The sequence below is a fragment of the Penicilliopsis zonata genome, assembly GCF_001890105.1.
Source record: "Penicilliopsis zonata CBS 506.65 unplaced genomic scaffold ASPZOscaffold_10, whole genome shotgun sequence".
Lineage (NCBI taxonomy): Eukaryota > Fungi > Ascomycota > Eurotiomycetes > Eurotiales > Aspergillaceae > Penicilliopsis > Penicilliopsis zonata.
Genome location: NW_019208919.1, coordinates 337,290 through 352,402, shown reverse-complemented (window position 1 = coordinate 352,402; position 15,113 = coordinate 337,290). Strand labels below are relative to the sequence as shown.

The window sequence follows — 15,113 nt, the reverse complement described above, 5'->3', positions numbered from 1 at the left end:
TTGGGGACATTCAACGTTGCAGAAAGTAGGTATTGGCGCCAGCGTGCTTCTCGGAATCTCGTGGAGATGGACGAAGTTGCGCTCTTCCCGGACGTGGATTGGAGATATTTGTGCATGGCGTTGGAGAGAATACGACGAGGTGACGATTTTGAGGCTCGTCACCGTGTCCTTGGGATTCTGCGTGATGAAATCAAGCCAATCTTATTGCAAAACTTGAAGGAAAGAAATGTTCCAAGTCTGAAGAAGATTGTGGATCAGGTTCGCGAGCTGGACGTACCAGAGTGGGAAGATGATTTGTAGTTGGTTGCCCGCGTACAAGAAATATTCTCTAGATTCCGATTGAGCTGCAGTTCAAATATATCCATTTATGACTTGCTGGGGACCTTATTCGAGAAGGGCGTAGCCGTTAACATTCATGGGTTGTGATTGAAAAAACGAAGAGCCCATCTCCGCATTTCATGTTGCCGTTCTGCAAAGCAAATATCATGTCAAAAGAAGAAGCGAGTTCGGCGATTGTCCAGGTAAATATTGAATATTGATTTCCTCCATCACATCAGTAAAAGTCAGGAGTGTAAAGCCGAGGCCCAAAGTTGCCGATAGAATGTCTTGTTGCGAATAGACGACGGTGATTCTCGATCAGCGACGGCGTAACCCATCTTTCATGATACCAAAACTGCTCCCTCAACAGGAAAGCCATTCGTTAATCATTACAACCCCCTGCAAATTTCCCTTTGGAAGACAATGCGTAGGAGAGTCCCAGCGATACAATCAGCCTTGAGAAATGAAGTGTTCTGGCTTCAGCACGGCTGAGCCTCTTCCATCCTGATCCCCATTTATATAACAACAATCCACCCTGTTAGCCGCCTCGTCTTGCATAATAAGAGTCAACTGTCTCTCCAAGAGTTCTCAGTCTCCTCTTTTTGTAGGATCGCGTTCATTGCGAAGATATGTTATCGAGGATGTAGAAGAAGCTGTAAAGTGTCTAGAGGCGAGGTCTCGCGACGCGTGTGATCATTTGACGCTAGACTATATCGGGAACCACTCACCAGGAGCTGTTGTTTATCTGCCTAAGGCCTCCCTGTGTACAGCAGAGGAGCTCTCAACATTGAATGCGAGCGTCGAGTCCGACGAGTCGTCTACTATGTCATGTGATTCACTTAGGGGCTAGTTCTTTGACTTCTAAGAGGAAGAAGGCAAATGCCAGGACGCTAAATATCGAAGAATACTCTTGAAATCTACTTATCAAGCAGGACCGTGAGCGCCCTCACAAAAGCGGCGGCAGCTGGAAAAAAGAAACCCCTCACCTGCCAGGGGAACTATGGTTCGTATAGCCACCTAGGTACCTAACCTAGATGGCGTAGAAATCAGAGTCAAGGTCGTCTCCACTACTAGTTGGGGATACCGAGCTCGGCCGAAAGCAAGATATTTGAATTTCTTAATAGGGGACAAGAAGTAATTCTCCGACCCGAGGTCCCTGTCCGTGCCAAACGCCGAGCTGAGCTTCAGCTCAACCTACAAATGATAATGATAAATTGAATGAAGTGCTTTGTAGAGGAATATTAGTCCTATGTTTCGAAGATCGGTAGATATCTATTCCGTACAGAGTAGCCACTCCGTGCAAGATTGACAGATCAGAAGGATCAACAAATTTTTGACGGCGATCGGCAATCGCTAGTGATTCGTGATTGTCAATCTGAGAAGCCACGTGATTCTAATATAAACCGGAGCTCCGCAGCCTCGAGGGATCACAGCATTTGACCTCTCACATTCTCCACTACTTCGCATTGATGTTGAATACAGAGGACGGAGTACTCCTGGTCCATATCTAAATGCTAGGCAGCTACAGAGTACTCCGTACTCCGTTCATCCGGCTGAGCAGGAAGGTACGCGGTCAGATACGGAGTACACAGGCTTCTACACCGAAGGTCTACCTTACTTTCTAGAATCTATCTATAAACAATGACTGATATTGCGATTACTGATAGGATGAAGTATATAAACTACATAGGAACCCGCACTGCAGCTCAATACTCGATATTAAATGTCACCACACCTACGAAGTACGGACTACTCTCCTACATGGTGTCGCCTGCCGAATAACCCTCCTCTGCAGGGCTAGATGGACTGTTATCTCCTACAGCGGCGATATCTAAAGACCAGCTGGGATTGGCTACTGGCTGCTACTGTTTTCCCCCCATGTCGCGAGCCATTACTCTACCTGTTCTACTCTTACCGTTCAGGGCGTTGAATCCTTCGACTTCTTCGTCGTAAATGTGAGCTGCAAATTCCGCCCAGCCCTGCATCCAGCCCTCCAGGGTCCACAGAGGTGAGCTGTTCGGCTGTGATTTGTGGTCCCTACTAGCAGGTGTGCCCGATGGTACCAAAACGTCGCCAGCCTTGTTTGTTGGACTCTTGCTCCTCCTCCTCCCACCCCATCTAGGATCACTGCATGGATCGTCTTCCATGTTCCTTACAGTCTCTGATCCAATCGATAATGATGCAATTAAGAAAACAAGATGATCCCTCCGAGGTGTCAGCCAGGGAGGAGTCCTCTCGATGAATCAATTCTCTAGAAAGAGATGGTTCAAGAACCCGGAGCAAGGCAGATCTTACTGCAGTACGAAGTATGATGCCAACAAGTTGTCAAATAAAGGGGCTAGATAGACTCTGTACGGAGAACAGTAGACACTATGCAGTAAGTGCATGGGAAGATAGCCCTTCTCCATTGGCCGTTTCATCTATTATCGTAAGGCACCTACCTCTACTCCGTACTCCGCCCCCGTGCTCAGCCTCATCAAATATGCCGCACCATTGATGACAGAACGGCAAGACAATTAATTAGTTATCGAAGAACTGAAGAAAATAAATCAGAGGACATGGTTTCCAAAATTATAGAATCCTATGTCCAGAACTACTCCGTAGTATCTCGGCGTAATATATAACCCATGAGCCTAGATTGAGGACTGACTACTTTAGGATATAAATGCTCTATCCCATAAAATGAATATTCAGGCCGATTTCTTCATCTGAATAAAACATTTCCTCTATTTCCCCCACGGATAGAATTTATCAGTGAACATTCACATCTTTTCCACAAAGTTCTTCTCTTCGGTCGGGTTACCGACTCGATTAACCACCCTATGTACATTAACTAGTAGATACATTACTTGTAAGTGATTCCTAAATAATACATCACACATACAAGGTGCCATCTTTATGCCGGCGAACACGGTGGACTTCGGGCTCGGTATTCCCTAGGTCCGCATCGTCGAGCATATCCTTCTCTATATCAGGAACTATATGGAAGGATTTCTGTTGCAGGTCTGGACTTTGAAAAGGCTCCATATGTGGATAGTGAATTCCCTGCTCGGCTTCATCGACCGGCCGGTTTGCAGATGCTAGGTATGCCTTGATGGCATTGTCGAATTCATCCATGTGAGGCATTAGAACTATTCAGGCTCTATTTGATTGTTTACTTGTAGGTATCTAGACAATTGATTATTAAGTTTTATATCTGAATAGTATTTCGAGGAAGGTTGATTCCTAGAATATTATTTGCAATCCCTGGATACTACAGTAAATCTAAGATTGTCGCTGTAAACTCGTCTACGATATGCTATCTAGAGCTTCATAGCTAACGCCTTGGATATCATTACTATTAATAACTCATTTCGAGCGGTCACTGGCCAACCGAGGAAAAATACGTATAGTAGTAGTAACTCAGAGTGGAGGTTGAGTTGGTACTCCAAACCATTCAACGAAACGCTTCTCGTTTATCATACTTCTTATGCACGGCCCCTGGATAGTCAGAATCAACATGAAGCTAGAGCAGAAGGAAGGTAAAAAGGACTCACCCAGGACGCATTTCAAGATCCCCTCCGCACTGAGAGTCTGTCCCCGTTCCCCTCTCCACGGCACTGTGTCAACGATATCTCGTAAACCCCCATTGCGCGTCTTTTGACCGAGTTCATCATCGAGTTCCTGCAAGTGCTCCCGTGCCGCATTGTCGTCACCGATCTGGAAGAACTGAATGCCCACCTGCCAGGGCACGGCGCGGCACAGCGGTCCATCGAGCCGTCGGGCTGTGTCGACGATAACGCTCTCCGCGTCGTCAGTGAAGACCCCGTCCGTGATAACGATGATATTCAGCGGCTTGACAAACAGCGATGGGTCGCTGAGGTTACCATCTGCGTCGCTCGCAGCTGTCATCGCCTCCACGCGTCGCAGATAAGGCTTCAAGATCTGCAGCAGTCGGTTGCCGACGGGGGTCGCGCCACGAGGCTGCACACTGTAGAAAATCTCCTGTACGTCTGCGGAAGTCGTCACGTTCATATACGCGCCCGTCGGATTTGTAGCCGTGATCGCCCGCCGGTGATTGAGGAAAAAGATGTCGATCCCGTCGCTGTCGTACTGCGTGCAGATGGGCGCGATCGTCGCGATAGCTGCTTCCGCTTCCTTCCACCGCTGCCCGAGCATGCTCGAGCTGTCGTCCACCAGGAAGACGGTGTCAAACTCAGCGAGGAATGCGTACGGCGAGTCCCCCCCTCCTCTGTCATCACCGACACTGTTGCTGTTGCTTATACCGTTGGGTGACGGTCTGACTGCATCCTGAGGCGTGTAAGGGGGCGGAGACCACAGGTTCTGAGGAGCCTGCGGCTTTATGTCCTGCCTGGGCGAGTATCCTGCGTTCGAGCGGACCGGTCTCATTGATCCTGGAAGAGATTGTGCAAACTCGCCATTACGAGCGGTTGAATGCCGATGACCCATGATTTTCTCATAGGCAGATGAGTCGTGAGGGAAGAAGGAGTGGTGGTGTCTGCCAAATAGAAGCGGCATGGTGAATATAAGATGGAATTGATATGAAGAATGTTAATCAGGCAAGTTCAAAGTTGTTGTGTTGCCTCAGTTGCTCTTTCCTTCTTGGCCTCAGGAACTTCCAAGTTCCAACTAAAAGCCTCTTATATTCGCCATTGAATCTTCCAAGGCAGAATTGCTCTCTCCATTGCAACTACTAGCAATAAATTATGATGGGATATCCAAATACTCAGGCTAGTAAGGCAGACAGTATGTCATTCAACTGGAACCTATGACTACTTTACTGACTTTTGATTTGGTTCTGTAGACTGAGCCCCTTGGTGGGCTATGCATACATACATACTATGGGTACTTCGTTCTTGGTAGCTCTTAGTCGGCCCGCGCACTCCGCCACTGCAGCCCACTTGAGTCCAGACGCATAGTCACTCACCCCTTACAAATTCCATGTTGAAACAGGGCTTGGTAAATAAGACCACACATGGTTTGGAGAAGGACCAATTGCAGCCTTAAAATATGCCTAAGGCATAACTTATCAAAGGGGGAAATTGGTTGACGGCTGAGTACTGTAATGGGGCAAACAGGAGGCCTTATCGTACCACACAGGTGCAACATGAGACCATGGACTGCTAGCAAGAGTTGCTTTGAGGCTCCCTAGGCGCAAATGGGTATACACCTTCTATATACATTAATTAGATTTAAAACATACTCCTAACAGAGGGTATCGAGTGCTTCCCAGTCGATAGCGTGAGAAAAGCCATCGACCTGCGATGAATCGTTCTCGCCGTTGAGTTCTACCGCCTCGTCGGAAAAATAGCTAGATTTTTCCTCGAGCAGAGTCTCACCATTTTTGATTAAGTCCATCAAAGCCAACGCCTGATCTATCCCCATCGAGTGGCCGATGACCCGGAAGCAGTTCACCACCCATTCGAAGAGGGGGTGCCCCGGGATTTCAATTACCCCCGCCATGAAGAGAGGCCAGAGGATAATGATACCACCCACATAGGTTTCCGATGTCGGCTTGAAACCGGCGTCCGCCTCACTGGTCTCCGCGAAGCCTAGGTGAAAGGGCACGGTGGCGCAGATGTCGGCAGCCAGCTGCCGGATGACACCACGGATACTTCGGCAGCGTTCTCGGTACTCACTCGACGAGGTCAAGTCTGGTGATTTGGAAGCCATCCGCTTGAGACAACTGATGATGATATCGCTGGCGAGAATGCGAGCGCACCGGTACTGGTTCCAGGCGTTGGTGATCCAAAGGTCTTGGTAGACGTGATAATGAGCACCGTACGGTTTGATACCGTGACAACGTCGCTCTAAAGAGGGATTGGGCGTCGAGTACTCGACGTCCTCATAGGCGAATACGGGAGGAACACCAGCAAGCCACGTAATGAGTTCGTTATCAAGTAAACATGCAGCGTTCAGCATCACGGACTCGTCCGCGATCCCCTTGTTAGTCAGGTCGGCGCGAAGATTTGTTAGTCGTGCGATGATATTGACGAGATGGTCGCTATAGGCCTCCACCCCAGGCCGTAGAAACATGGCAAATTTCGTGCACTCCAAAAGCGTCGGGGGAATGTACGTAGATCTCTGCAAGCAACTGATGATCTACTTAGTCGTTAGTAGTGTTATGAACTATGACAATTTTCCATCATCACCGCACGCACAATATGGTATCTGAGCTGTAAAAACATGCGCAGTCCAACATCAGTCTGTAGCTGCTCTATTCCACGCATCTCAAGCAATGCAGTTGCCCCCAATATGTGATTGGTCCAATTATCGATATCCTGTGGCGCTCTATTGACCACGACCTAGATCGAGACAATTAATACAGCCGTCCAAAGCTGCCTGGTCCAAGCTCTTACCTCAAAGATGGAGAACAGAATCACTGTGGCCAGAGTGGAGTTTGACTTGACGTCCACCTTGTCTTCGAGAGCTGCCTTGATCAGTTTCAGGGCCGAGCCGTACTCCTTGGTAGCCGCTTCCTTCATCGCTTTCGAATTCCTTGCCCGGGATAACAGAGCCATGCCCACAGAGGTGATGCCCGCCATCATGGCCTTCTGACTGGGCAACGTATTCGAGGAAGAAAACGTGCTATCCAACATCCAGATCGTGCCCGGCCATGCGTTGCTGCGGAAAAAGAAACATATTGCCTCGTCTCTCTCTAGGGCTGGATAGGGCTGAGACACGAGCTGTGATCGTCGCTGCAGTTGGAGGATGGTGGGGATATTATTATTAGCTTCATAGTTGTAACTATCGTTAACTAGAAGGTGGCTGTAGTCGATCATTTTTTCTAGGCAAAGCTCCGGATCTGACTGCGCACTATCCCCGCTTGGGGATGCAGTGCGAGACTTGCGGGCGTCTTTGGCAGACTTGCGGCCAGTTGGGCCTGCCTTGGCCTTTCGAGCGACATCCTGGCTCTCATCTCGGAACATGAGACTCAGTTCATCCCGGTACCCCGAACAGACACGGTTCGTCTTTACACATTGCGAACAAACAGGCCGTTGCTGGTCACACTAGAGGCGAAAGGTCAAAGAGTTAGCATCTTCCGCCACAAGAATCCAGCCCCCTCCCCCGAACCCCCTTTTAAATCGTAACTCAACGATTCCATATCAATCAACCACCGCTAGGAAGAAGGCCGACCGTTAAGAAATGGAAAAGACCGTCTCCTTACTCTGATTTTCCTCGCCCGACACTCACCGCACCCTTTACTGGGCTTTCCACGGTACACCATGGCGTATACTCCGGCAGAAGACGTCTAGAAGCATAAAGATCCCTTGGGGGGGGACCAGATCTAGCACTTAAGCAGTGTTTAACCTAAGGCTGCAGAATAGAGACCCTGGATGGTCGACGCCAAAACGATTGCATCACAGCGTACTTCGTACCCCACGAGGTGCGCCCTTTACTAAGCCACAATGGGGGAAGCCCGAAAGGCGCAGGAAAGACCCAAAGGGGAGGGGGTTCGACATCACGGGACTTAGGCAGCCACAGGATGAACAGCGCTAGGCCGATATGGGAATGCACTGCGAGCGGGAGCCAAGGTTTGCAGACAGCGCCAAAAACAACATCACTCGCAACACAATACAGATTGAGATATTGCTACTTGAGACGCAGTTCGATTCGGCAAAAATTGTGAGATTATTGGATCAGCCGCTGAGAAAATCTAGCCATGGAGCACCGCCCCCCTGAGATTTGTGGTTGGAGATGGACCAGAGCGCCATGGCGTTGAGAGGAGTATGTGTATATAAGGAGAGCAGCCTCCAGACGTTGAAAATCAGAAAAGAAAATTGACAGCATCGGGCTTGAAGCATCAAAAAACAATATTTCCGCCGGCTTAGACTATCCCAGAGCCTAGTCATTCACAATGGGACTCACATACCATCATGCAATCTCGGTAGCCCAGCTGATCGTGTTCGTGCCATGCTTCTTCCTGGCTGCATTTCTTGTCTTCCGGCTGGGTATTCGAACCAGCGCAGGGTTCATCTTCGTCGTGACCTTCACTCTTACACGCATTGTCGGCGCATGCTGCGACCTAGCGACCATCGCCCACCCTACCCTCGGCCTGTACATTGCTGCCGCGGTCTGTTCGTCGATTGGGTTGGCCCCTTTGATTCTCCTCTGCAGCGGGATGCTATCCAGAGCGTGAGTAACCACCGGATTGCCCACAGGAGATCTATTTAGACTGATAAATTCGATTTCTCTATAGGAACGAATCTGTCAGACGCAGGTCAGGCGTCGCCATCAGTGACCGGCTCTTCGGGCTTCTCCGCCTCCTCACAATCGCTTCCCTGGTGCTCAGTGTGGTTGGCTTGACGAAAAACATGACCGAGGAGGCCTTTCTCCACCCCGACGTCGAAATCAAGGCCGGAATCGCGATTATCGTGGTTGCGTGGGCGCAGCTGTGTGTTCTGCTCGCAGTGTTGATCTACCGCCGTCGGGACGTGGGGAAGGGCGAGCACCGCCTGCTCGGGGCCGTCTCGCTCTGCGCAGTTATCATCTTCGTCCGACTGCTCTACGCCATGCTGTGCTGGTTCTCTCCAACCTCGACCTTCAACCTGCTCGACGGCAACGTCACCGTCGAGCTCGTCATGTCTGTCCTCGAGGAGTTTGCAGTCGTCATTATCTGTCTCGCGGTGGGGATGACGCTGCAACGCCAGCCGCCCATCCATGAAGACGGCCAGCATTTTCAGAGTTTGACGGCTGACACGACTTATTATTCCTCTCGATAGACTTCTTTTTCGCTTCATTTGTTTTATATTTCTTTCATTTGTTTTTACGTATATAGCACTCAAGCCTTGAATGTCTGGTTATGGATAGATCTACATATCAATGAACTCGTTGCGAATATTCTCAATTCAGTATCGTATGCCTTGGACCTATGAGATACAGGAGATTTCCAATGATACACGTATCAGGATGAAGTCTCTCAAACTAACGCCAACCCACAACCATACCATTCGCAAAAGATCAAAAATCTCCACTTCGTTGTATTACAGCGTAGGTCAAGGTAGTCAACTCCCCTTTCTTTCTTTCCAAACGTGTGTGAGCTCACTTAGAAAGGCTGCACGTCAGAAGAGTACTTCCGCTGGCCCCAAGCCTGGCCCTGACCGGACTCATGGAGGGCACGCATGCTCTGGGGGATGAACTCGGGGGCGTCGCCGCGGAGTTTAGACTTGCGCTCAGAGGAGACGATCAAGGGTCCCTTCTTGACGGGTTTGTCGGCCTTGATGGGCGCTGGGACAGGGGAGGCCGTGTCGCATCCAGGAGGCTGGTAGCGCTGCAGACGTTAATACATCGCTGAAGACAGATTAAAAGAAAAGCAAAGAACTATTATCCTACCTGCTGGGCTCCAGCGTAACGGAACTGCTCCAGGAAAAGCTCGTTGAGAGTCTCAGCAGGGTACAGCGCAGACTGGTCCGTCTCTCTGGCTGCGAGATGCTCAGGCACGTAGTGCCAGGGGGTAAACTCATGAGAAGGATAGAGGCTCATGCCCTGCTGGCTGTTGACTGGGTAGACGGGGGTGTGAGCTGAGCCGTGGACAAGATCCTCGAGAGGGTTGTGGGCGGCGTTGATACCAGGGTTTCTGACAGGACCGCCGCCAGAGTTGTAAACGGGATTGACCATATGATTAACAGCGGGATTAACGGCAGTGTTGAAAACCGGGAAGCCAGCAGAAGCTCCAGAGAGAGGCACCACGCTGTCAAAACCGTTGGCAAGGTGAGGAAGGATCCGAATGTTCAGGTGTTCCTCCTCGGACTGATGCTGAGGTTGAGCCATTTTGAATCCGCCGTTACGCTGCTATATTGCTGGATATTAGCCTTGGCTTCACCGTCATGATACAAAGGAAGCTTCTTTCCAGTCCCAAAGAGACAGGGGGATCCATACCTTTTTCTCACGGTGTCTGTTCTTGGTACGTTTAGACATAATGAAGAGTTTAGGAGCGCTGAATGCTAGAAAAAAAATATAAATGGCCAAAAAAGTTGTAACTGGGATGTACCGATAAAGAGTCCAACATGAATCCAAAAAGAGAAAAAAAAATAAAAGAAAAAGAAAGTGGGCAGGGGCAAGCTAGGCTACTGCTGTAGGGCATATTTGATCAGAGGGCATCTTCTCTGACCTTTCACTCCAACACCCCTCATTGGTATGAGAGGCCCAAGTGAGAGCATGCTGCCAAAGTATCAGTGAATTTATTTTGTTTGGTGGCCTGATAGCTCAAAGATATTGCCTATAAAGAAACCCGCTCTGGGTGACTGACATGCCATGAAGAGCAGATAATGACAATATAAACCCATTATCTCACTTTAAAACTACACACAAAGCAGTAGATTCTGCCAGAGCATCTTTAAATAGGCAGGGCTTCTGCAAATTAGTAGCCTACAATATTTTAATCTGACCATAGTTCATGGAATTTCCAACCGTCAACTGTATGTAGTATTGATCTAGGCTACAAGAGCTATCTCTGTAGAGACTATCTAACATACATGAATACCAGCTTTTCTATCTGCTTCCAGAGTGAGAGTAATCAGGTTCTCAACCGCGATGAAGACAAGCTGACAAGCCACGGCCTCCTAAGATGCAACGGCATCACCTCTTCGCCGCATTGAAGAACCATGATCTTCCCATCTCAGCCTCCCCAGAACAAACAACAACCTAGTACAAGGCAGACAGGACTTCGAGAGAGGCACAGGAGTACCAAGTATCTCTAATCGTATCACTGGTACTTGTCAAAAGAGAGCCATGAGCTTTGCCAGGCAGCTAGCAACAAACGTCGAAGTCGCCGGCCATCCCTATCGCAAAACCCACAAGCAAATAGTAGTCCACCTGGCGCCCTTTTCGATTTTTCTGGTTTTTTTTGTCTTTTTGGACTTTTTCGATTTTTTCCTTTTTTCCTTTTCATGTTTTTTCTTTCTTTTTGTTTTCACGTTTTTTTCGCTTTTTCTTTTTTCAAAGTGCAAGTGAAGGCAAATAACAAAGCAAGGCAAAAAGGCGAAAAGGCAGCAAATTAGAAAGCAGCAAAGCAGAAGGCAGCAAAATAAAGGGGACGAAACATCAAGGAAACTTCATGGCAAAAACTCCAGAGGAAAAAGAAAGGTCGTTTCGGGCATCAGCCATAGAGTGTCATGAAAAAGGGGATGAACTGAAACCGACGTGCAGGTGACATGGCAAGAAAATAGAAAAGAACAAGAAAAACTGAAGAAAGAAAAGTAAAACAGTGAGATCTGAAAACAGAGAAAGAAGCTTGAACAAGGGCACATAAGATGTCTCATTTAGTGAGCCTCGAGGTCGCTTGCAACGGAGGACAGACACTCAGTAAGCTTGGTCAAGCACGAGACAGTATCCAGGTGACGAAGATTGAAGAGGCTCTCGGCATCCTGTTCCTCTTTGTCGGCTTGTTTGTAATTGTTTAGAACGGTGTGAACTGCCAGGAGGTGCTGCAGAGGACGTTGGTCAGAAAGCTGAGGGCAAAAACAAGAGATCATCAGGATAGAGGACCGACTTACCTGGAGATACTGGCCTCTCTTATCGGGAGACTCTTCAAACTTGATCCTTTCAGAAAGGAACTCGATCCACTTCTGCGCGTTTTCCATTTGAGACTCGCCCATGACAGGGGGCAGCTGAATATTGCCAGTGTTGGGCTCCTGAGATGCAGTGGTTGGAGTCTTGCTGGCCTTTTGCGAAGAGCCGCCAGAGCGAGCCGCAAATCTCTTGACACTCAGCGGGGTCTTCACCGTAGGGGTACGTTTCGCTTCTCGGGCAGCGGAGCTTCCACCTGCAGTGACGATTGGGGAAGGTCGGCGGAGTCTAGGCTCCTGCGCTGAGACAGATCTCATGTTTGCATTTGCCTTCGCCTGGGTAGAGTTGGTCGGACGAGCAAAACTAGGGATGGAAGGTGCCTTGACCGAGGTCGGCACAGGAAGGGATGACTCCGAAGTAGTGGGAGTGCTAACAGAAGGAGGCAGATTCTCATCTGCGACCTTAGGGGTGCGGAGACCCCTGTTCCAAGCTTGGTATTTTCCCTTTGACTTAGAAGCCACTGGCTTTGTTGTCACAACGGTTTCAGTGACAGACTTGGTGGCCTTTGCTGACTCGGTGCTTTCCTGTTCGTCACTAGCAGAGGTGTTCGTCACTTCGAACTCGTCGACCTTGCGGATCATGTCCTTGGTGATGGAAGGCTTGTTTTTACCAAACATGTTTTTCAAGCCCCCAAAGACGCGGTTACCCTTGGGTTCTGCAACCTTGGAATCAGTATGCTTGGGGCCGCGAGCCAGGTTTGCCTGGGCCTTCAGGATTTGTTGTTCCATCTCTTCAAAGGTAGTAGTGGCCTTTGAAGGAGGAACGGCGTTGTTCGCCACGGCTGTGGTATCCTGAGAGGTAGAAGCGACAACTGCATCCAAGCGAGCAGTGAAATCAGGCACCGGAGTCAACGAGTCTGACCGGGGAGGGAAAGCTCGCAAAGACGGATTCGATTGAGAAGTCTTGGGAGGCGGGATAGGCGAATTTTTATCCTGGAATAATTGGGCAGTGGCCTTTGAACGAAGGCTGGCGTAGCTCTTCGAGCTGACAGGCTTTCGAACGATAAGCATCTGAGTAGGATCAAAAGGATCCCTGGGGGTACCCTCTTCAGGGATGCGTACCTGATGAGAGCTGAGAAGCCCAGAAACATCATGGATATGTGTCTGCTCACGCGTGTCCACACGGTTGGAGCTCTGTTGCTCGCCCTGAGCTTGTTTGGTAGCCCCCTGTCTATTATCCATGTTGAAGGTTGCAGAAGCTTCATCACCTTGGGACTCCTTTGTGGGTGGCAACGGCTTCTCCTGTTTGTCAGAGCCCATGATAAGACGCTCAGCAGACGGGGCAATCTTGAGCGTAGGGCCCAAACTGCCGAACTTGGCAGCTGACGTCTGGAACTTAGGTCTGTTGTCGCCTGTGAAACCAGTAGGACGCTGCGCAACGATTTCATCGTCACCGTCATCTGTTCCCCAAGTGTAAGTCTCGGATTCTGCATCTTTGTCTGACTTGGAGGTTTCCTCGGTAGTTTGCTCCAAAGCTGAGGCAATAGACCCGCCATTTTCTCCGGAGATCTGGTGCTTCTTAGCAGGAAGAACCTTGCCAGTGGGGGCTTTACCGACCAGATGCTTGATAGACGACACGCTCTGCTCACTGGTGGTGCGGCGAGAAGGCACTGGGATGGAACTCTGAGGGCATGGGCTGACACGTAGAACGGGACTTCCACAAGAGGTAACCCGGGCTTTGGGTACTGGAATACGTGACTTTCCACCCTCACGGGCCTTGGTTGTATTGTTCTCAATTTCGTCGGAGCAAATGTGCTTGTCTGCCACAGGAGTCCGGGGCTCGGTAGATTCAAGATGAACACTGCTGTGAGAGGTATTGTCAGCTTGTTTTTCAACCACGACTGATCCATCATCGTTCACTAACCTTTCAGAGATTTCATCCTTCGCCACGAGGGTAGCAGAATCGGATGGCTTGGTGGAATCTAGGATCATATCCACTGAGAGTGACGTTAGCATCAGACCATATGATGGAGGAAGGTGAGTTTCGTCCAAGAAAAAAGGATCGTAGAGGCTTTGGGGGGAAAAGAACGAGACGGCCACTCAGCTCCCCTCTGGTCTCATCACGCATGTGTGTGACTTCCCAGAGTAAAGAATCGTGTATCTCACATAAAAGAAGGGGAATGAGAGACTGGATTACCTTCTTCGGTCGCCATTTCGCCTTTGACAGAGCCCATAGCAGCTTTTTCCTCAGCGCTGTCCTCGAACGGGTTCGAAAGAGGCATCGCCTCAAGACCTTCAGGATGTGCTGCCATATTCAAGGTCACAGTATTGCTTTGAACAGTGCGGGAGGTAACAAAAGATGCCCCAGAAGACACGCTCCAAGATGGTCTTTCACAGTCCAGCCAAATCTGTGGGATGGATGGTTTAGAAGAAAGCCCGGTTGAGTGTGAGAGACATGTGTTTGCCGTGGCGGGGGCAGTGACTGATGAAATGAGAGAAGATCCTCCCTCAGTGGCTCTTTCTGGCAGCACAGTTGTGTTCTGCACAGGACCAGCGATCAATTCAGGAGAGCCGTTGAAAAAGAGCCCTTCACCTGAGCACACTGGACTTCTCGAGGGGTATGGAGTCAACCGTCCTCCACTGACTCTCACAGGAGCATCTCTGCTGTCAAAACCTTCATCTTCAGAACACGAGTCGTCGTCGGAAGCGATCTCAAAGGATGGACGGCTATAGATGCTGCTGCTCCTCTACATCAAAGTCAGCTTTTGGTCTGTAATCGAATGACTCCGTTCTTCTGGGACTTACGTTGATTCCTCTCACAGGAGCATTCGCAAATGTCAGGACAGCAGATGCCCGTTTGATAGCCGTGAGTCTATAAAGCGGCGCAGTCTATATATTCAAATCATAAAATCAGCACGAGAGCCACAGATATATGGAGCAGGTTAAGCATACCTCAACTTTCGGCGCTTCTTGTTCCACACTTTCAACAGGCGCTGACGATGGAGCAGGCAGACAGCGCATCTTAAGAGCACGTAGCTTCATGTTTTTTGCGGCCCTCATGCCAACCAGTGCTTTGGTCATCAGCTTCCACTTGGCCATTTTTTGGAAATGCATCCCCAGCTTCTGTCTTGGCTTGTCGCGGTTCACGACAACCTTCCTCACATGCTGGGGTTGCTGGGTGGAAGCGCCAGTGGGAGAACTGCCTATGATCGTCGGTAGCTTGCTTGTTTTACGCTTCGGGCGTACTCTCCTCGGTTCGGTCGCGGCAGCTACATCTTTGGCGGGCAT

General features: G+C 49.6%; 6 protein-coding genes across 6 annotated transcripts; 2 read left to right on the top strand and 4 right to left on the bottom strand.

Annotated features, from left to right (window-relative positions):
- Window positions 1-3,080: 3,080 nt before the first annotated feature.
- On the bottom strand, window positions 3,081-3,435 carry ASPZODRAFT_17124 (hypothetical protein; the record flags this gene model as incomplete). Its single annotated transcript, XM_022726956.1, has 2 exons — window positions 3,081-3,138; window positions 3,203-3,435. The coding sequence occupies 2 exons, from the start codon at window positions 3,433-3,435 to the stop codon at window positions 3,081-3,083; spliced, it is 291 nt and encodes a 96-aa protein (XP_022580182.1).
- Window positions 3,436-3,754: 319 nt separating this feature from the next.
- On the bottom strand, window positions 3,755-4,767 carry ASPZODRAFT_68973 (hypothetical protein; the record flags this gene model as incomplete). Its single annotated transcript, XM_022729556.1, has 2 exons — window positions 3,755-3,798; window positions 3,855-4,767. The coding sequence occupies 2 exons, from the start codon at window positions 4,765-4,767 to the stop codon at window positions 3,755-3,757; spliced, it is 957 nt and encodes a 318-aa protein (XP_022580181.1).
- A 278-nt stretch (window positions 4,768-5,045) lies between these two features.
- Window positions 5,046-7,733, bottom strand: ASPZODRAFT_133538 (hypothetical protein). The gene is made up of 4 exons (XM_022723296.1): window positions 7,487-7,733; window positions 6,678-7,328; window positions 6,480-6,623; window positions 5,046-6,420 (listed from the first exon to the last, which is right to left on the bottom strand). The coding sequence occupies exons 1-4, from the start codon at window positions 7,544-7,546 to the stop codon at window positions 5,524-5,526; spliced, it is 1,752 nt and encodes a 583-aa protein (XP_022580180.1). The 5' UTR covers window positions 7,547-7,733; the 3' UTR covers window positions 5,046-5,523.
- Window positions 7,734-7,914: 181 nt separating this feature from the next.
- On the top strand, window positions 7,915-9,158 carry ASPZODRAFT_133536 (hypothetical protein). Its single transcript, XM_022723295.1, has 2 exons — window positions 7,915-8,454; window positions 8,519-9,158. The coding sequence occupies exons 1-2, from the start codon at window positions 8,177-8,179 to the stop codon at window positions 9,039-9,041; spliced, it is 801 nt and encodes a 266-aa protein (XP_022580179.1). The 5' UTR covers window positions 7,915-8,176; the 3' UTR covers window positions 9,042-9,158.
- Window positions 9,159-9,373: 215 nt separating this feature from the next.
- ASPZODRAFT_507592 (hypothetical protein) lies at window positions 9,374-9,683 on the top strand. The gene has a single exon (XM_022728421.1). The coding sequence runs from the start codon at window positions 9,428-9,430 to the stop codon at window positions 9,611-9,613; it is 186 nt and encodes a 61-aa protein (XP_022580178.1). The 5' UTR covers window positions 9,374-9,427; the 3' UTR covers window positions 9,614-9,683.
- Window positions 9,684-11,425: 1,742 nt separating this feature from the next.
- ASPZODRAFT_507562 (hypothetical protein) lies at window positions 11,426-15,031 on the bottom strand. Its single transcript, XM_022728420.1, has 7 exons — window positions 14,778-15,031; window positions 14,631-14,714; window positions 14,023-14,572; window positions 13,750-13,822; window positions 12,948-13,689; window positions 11,814-12,878; window positions 11,426-11,744 (listed from the first exon to the last, which is right to left on the bottom strand). The coding sequence occupies exons 1-7, from the start codon at window positions 14,937-14,939 to the stop codon at window positions 11,580-11,582; spliced, it is 2,841 nt and encodes a 946-aa protein (XP_022580177.1). The 5' UTR covers window positions 14,940-15,031; the 3' UTR covers window positions 11,426-11,579.
- Between the last annotated feature and the right edge of the window lie 82 nt (window positions 15,032-15,113).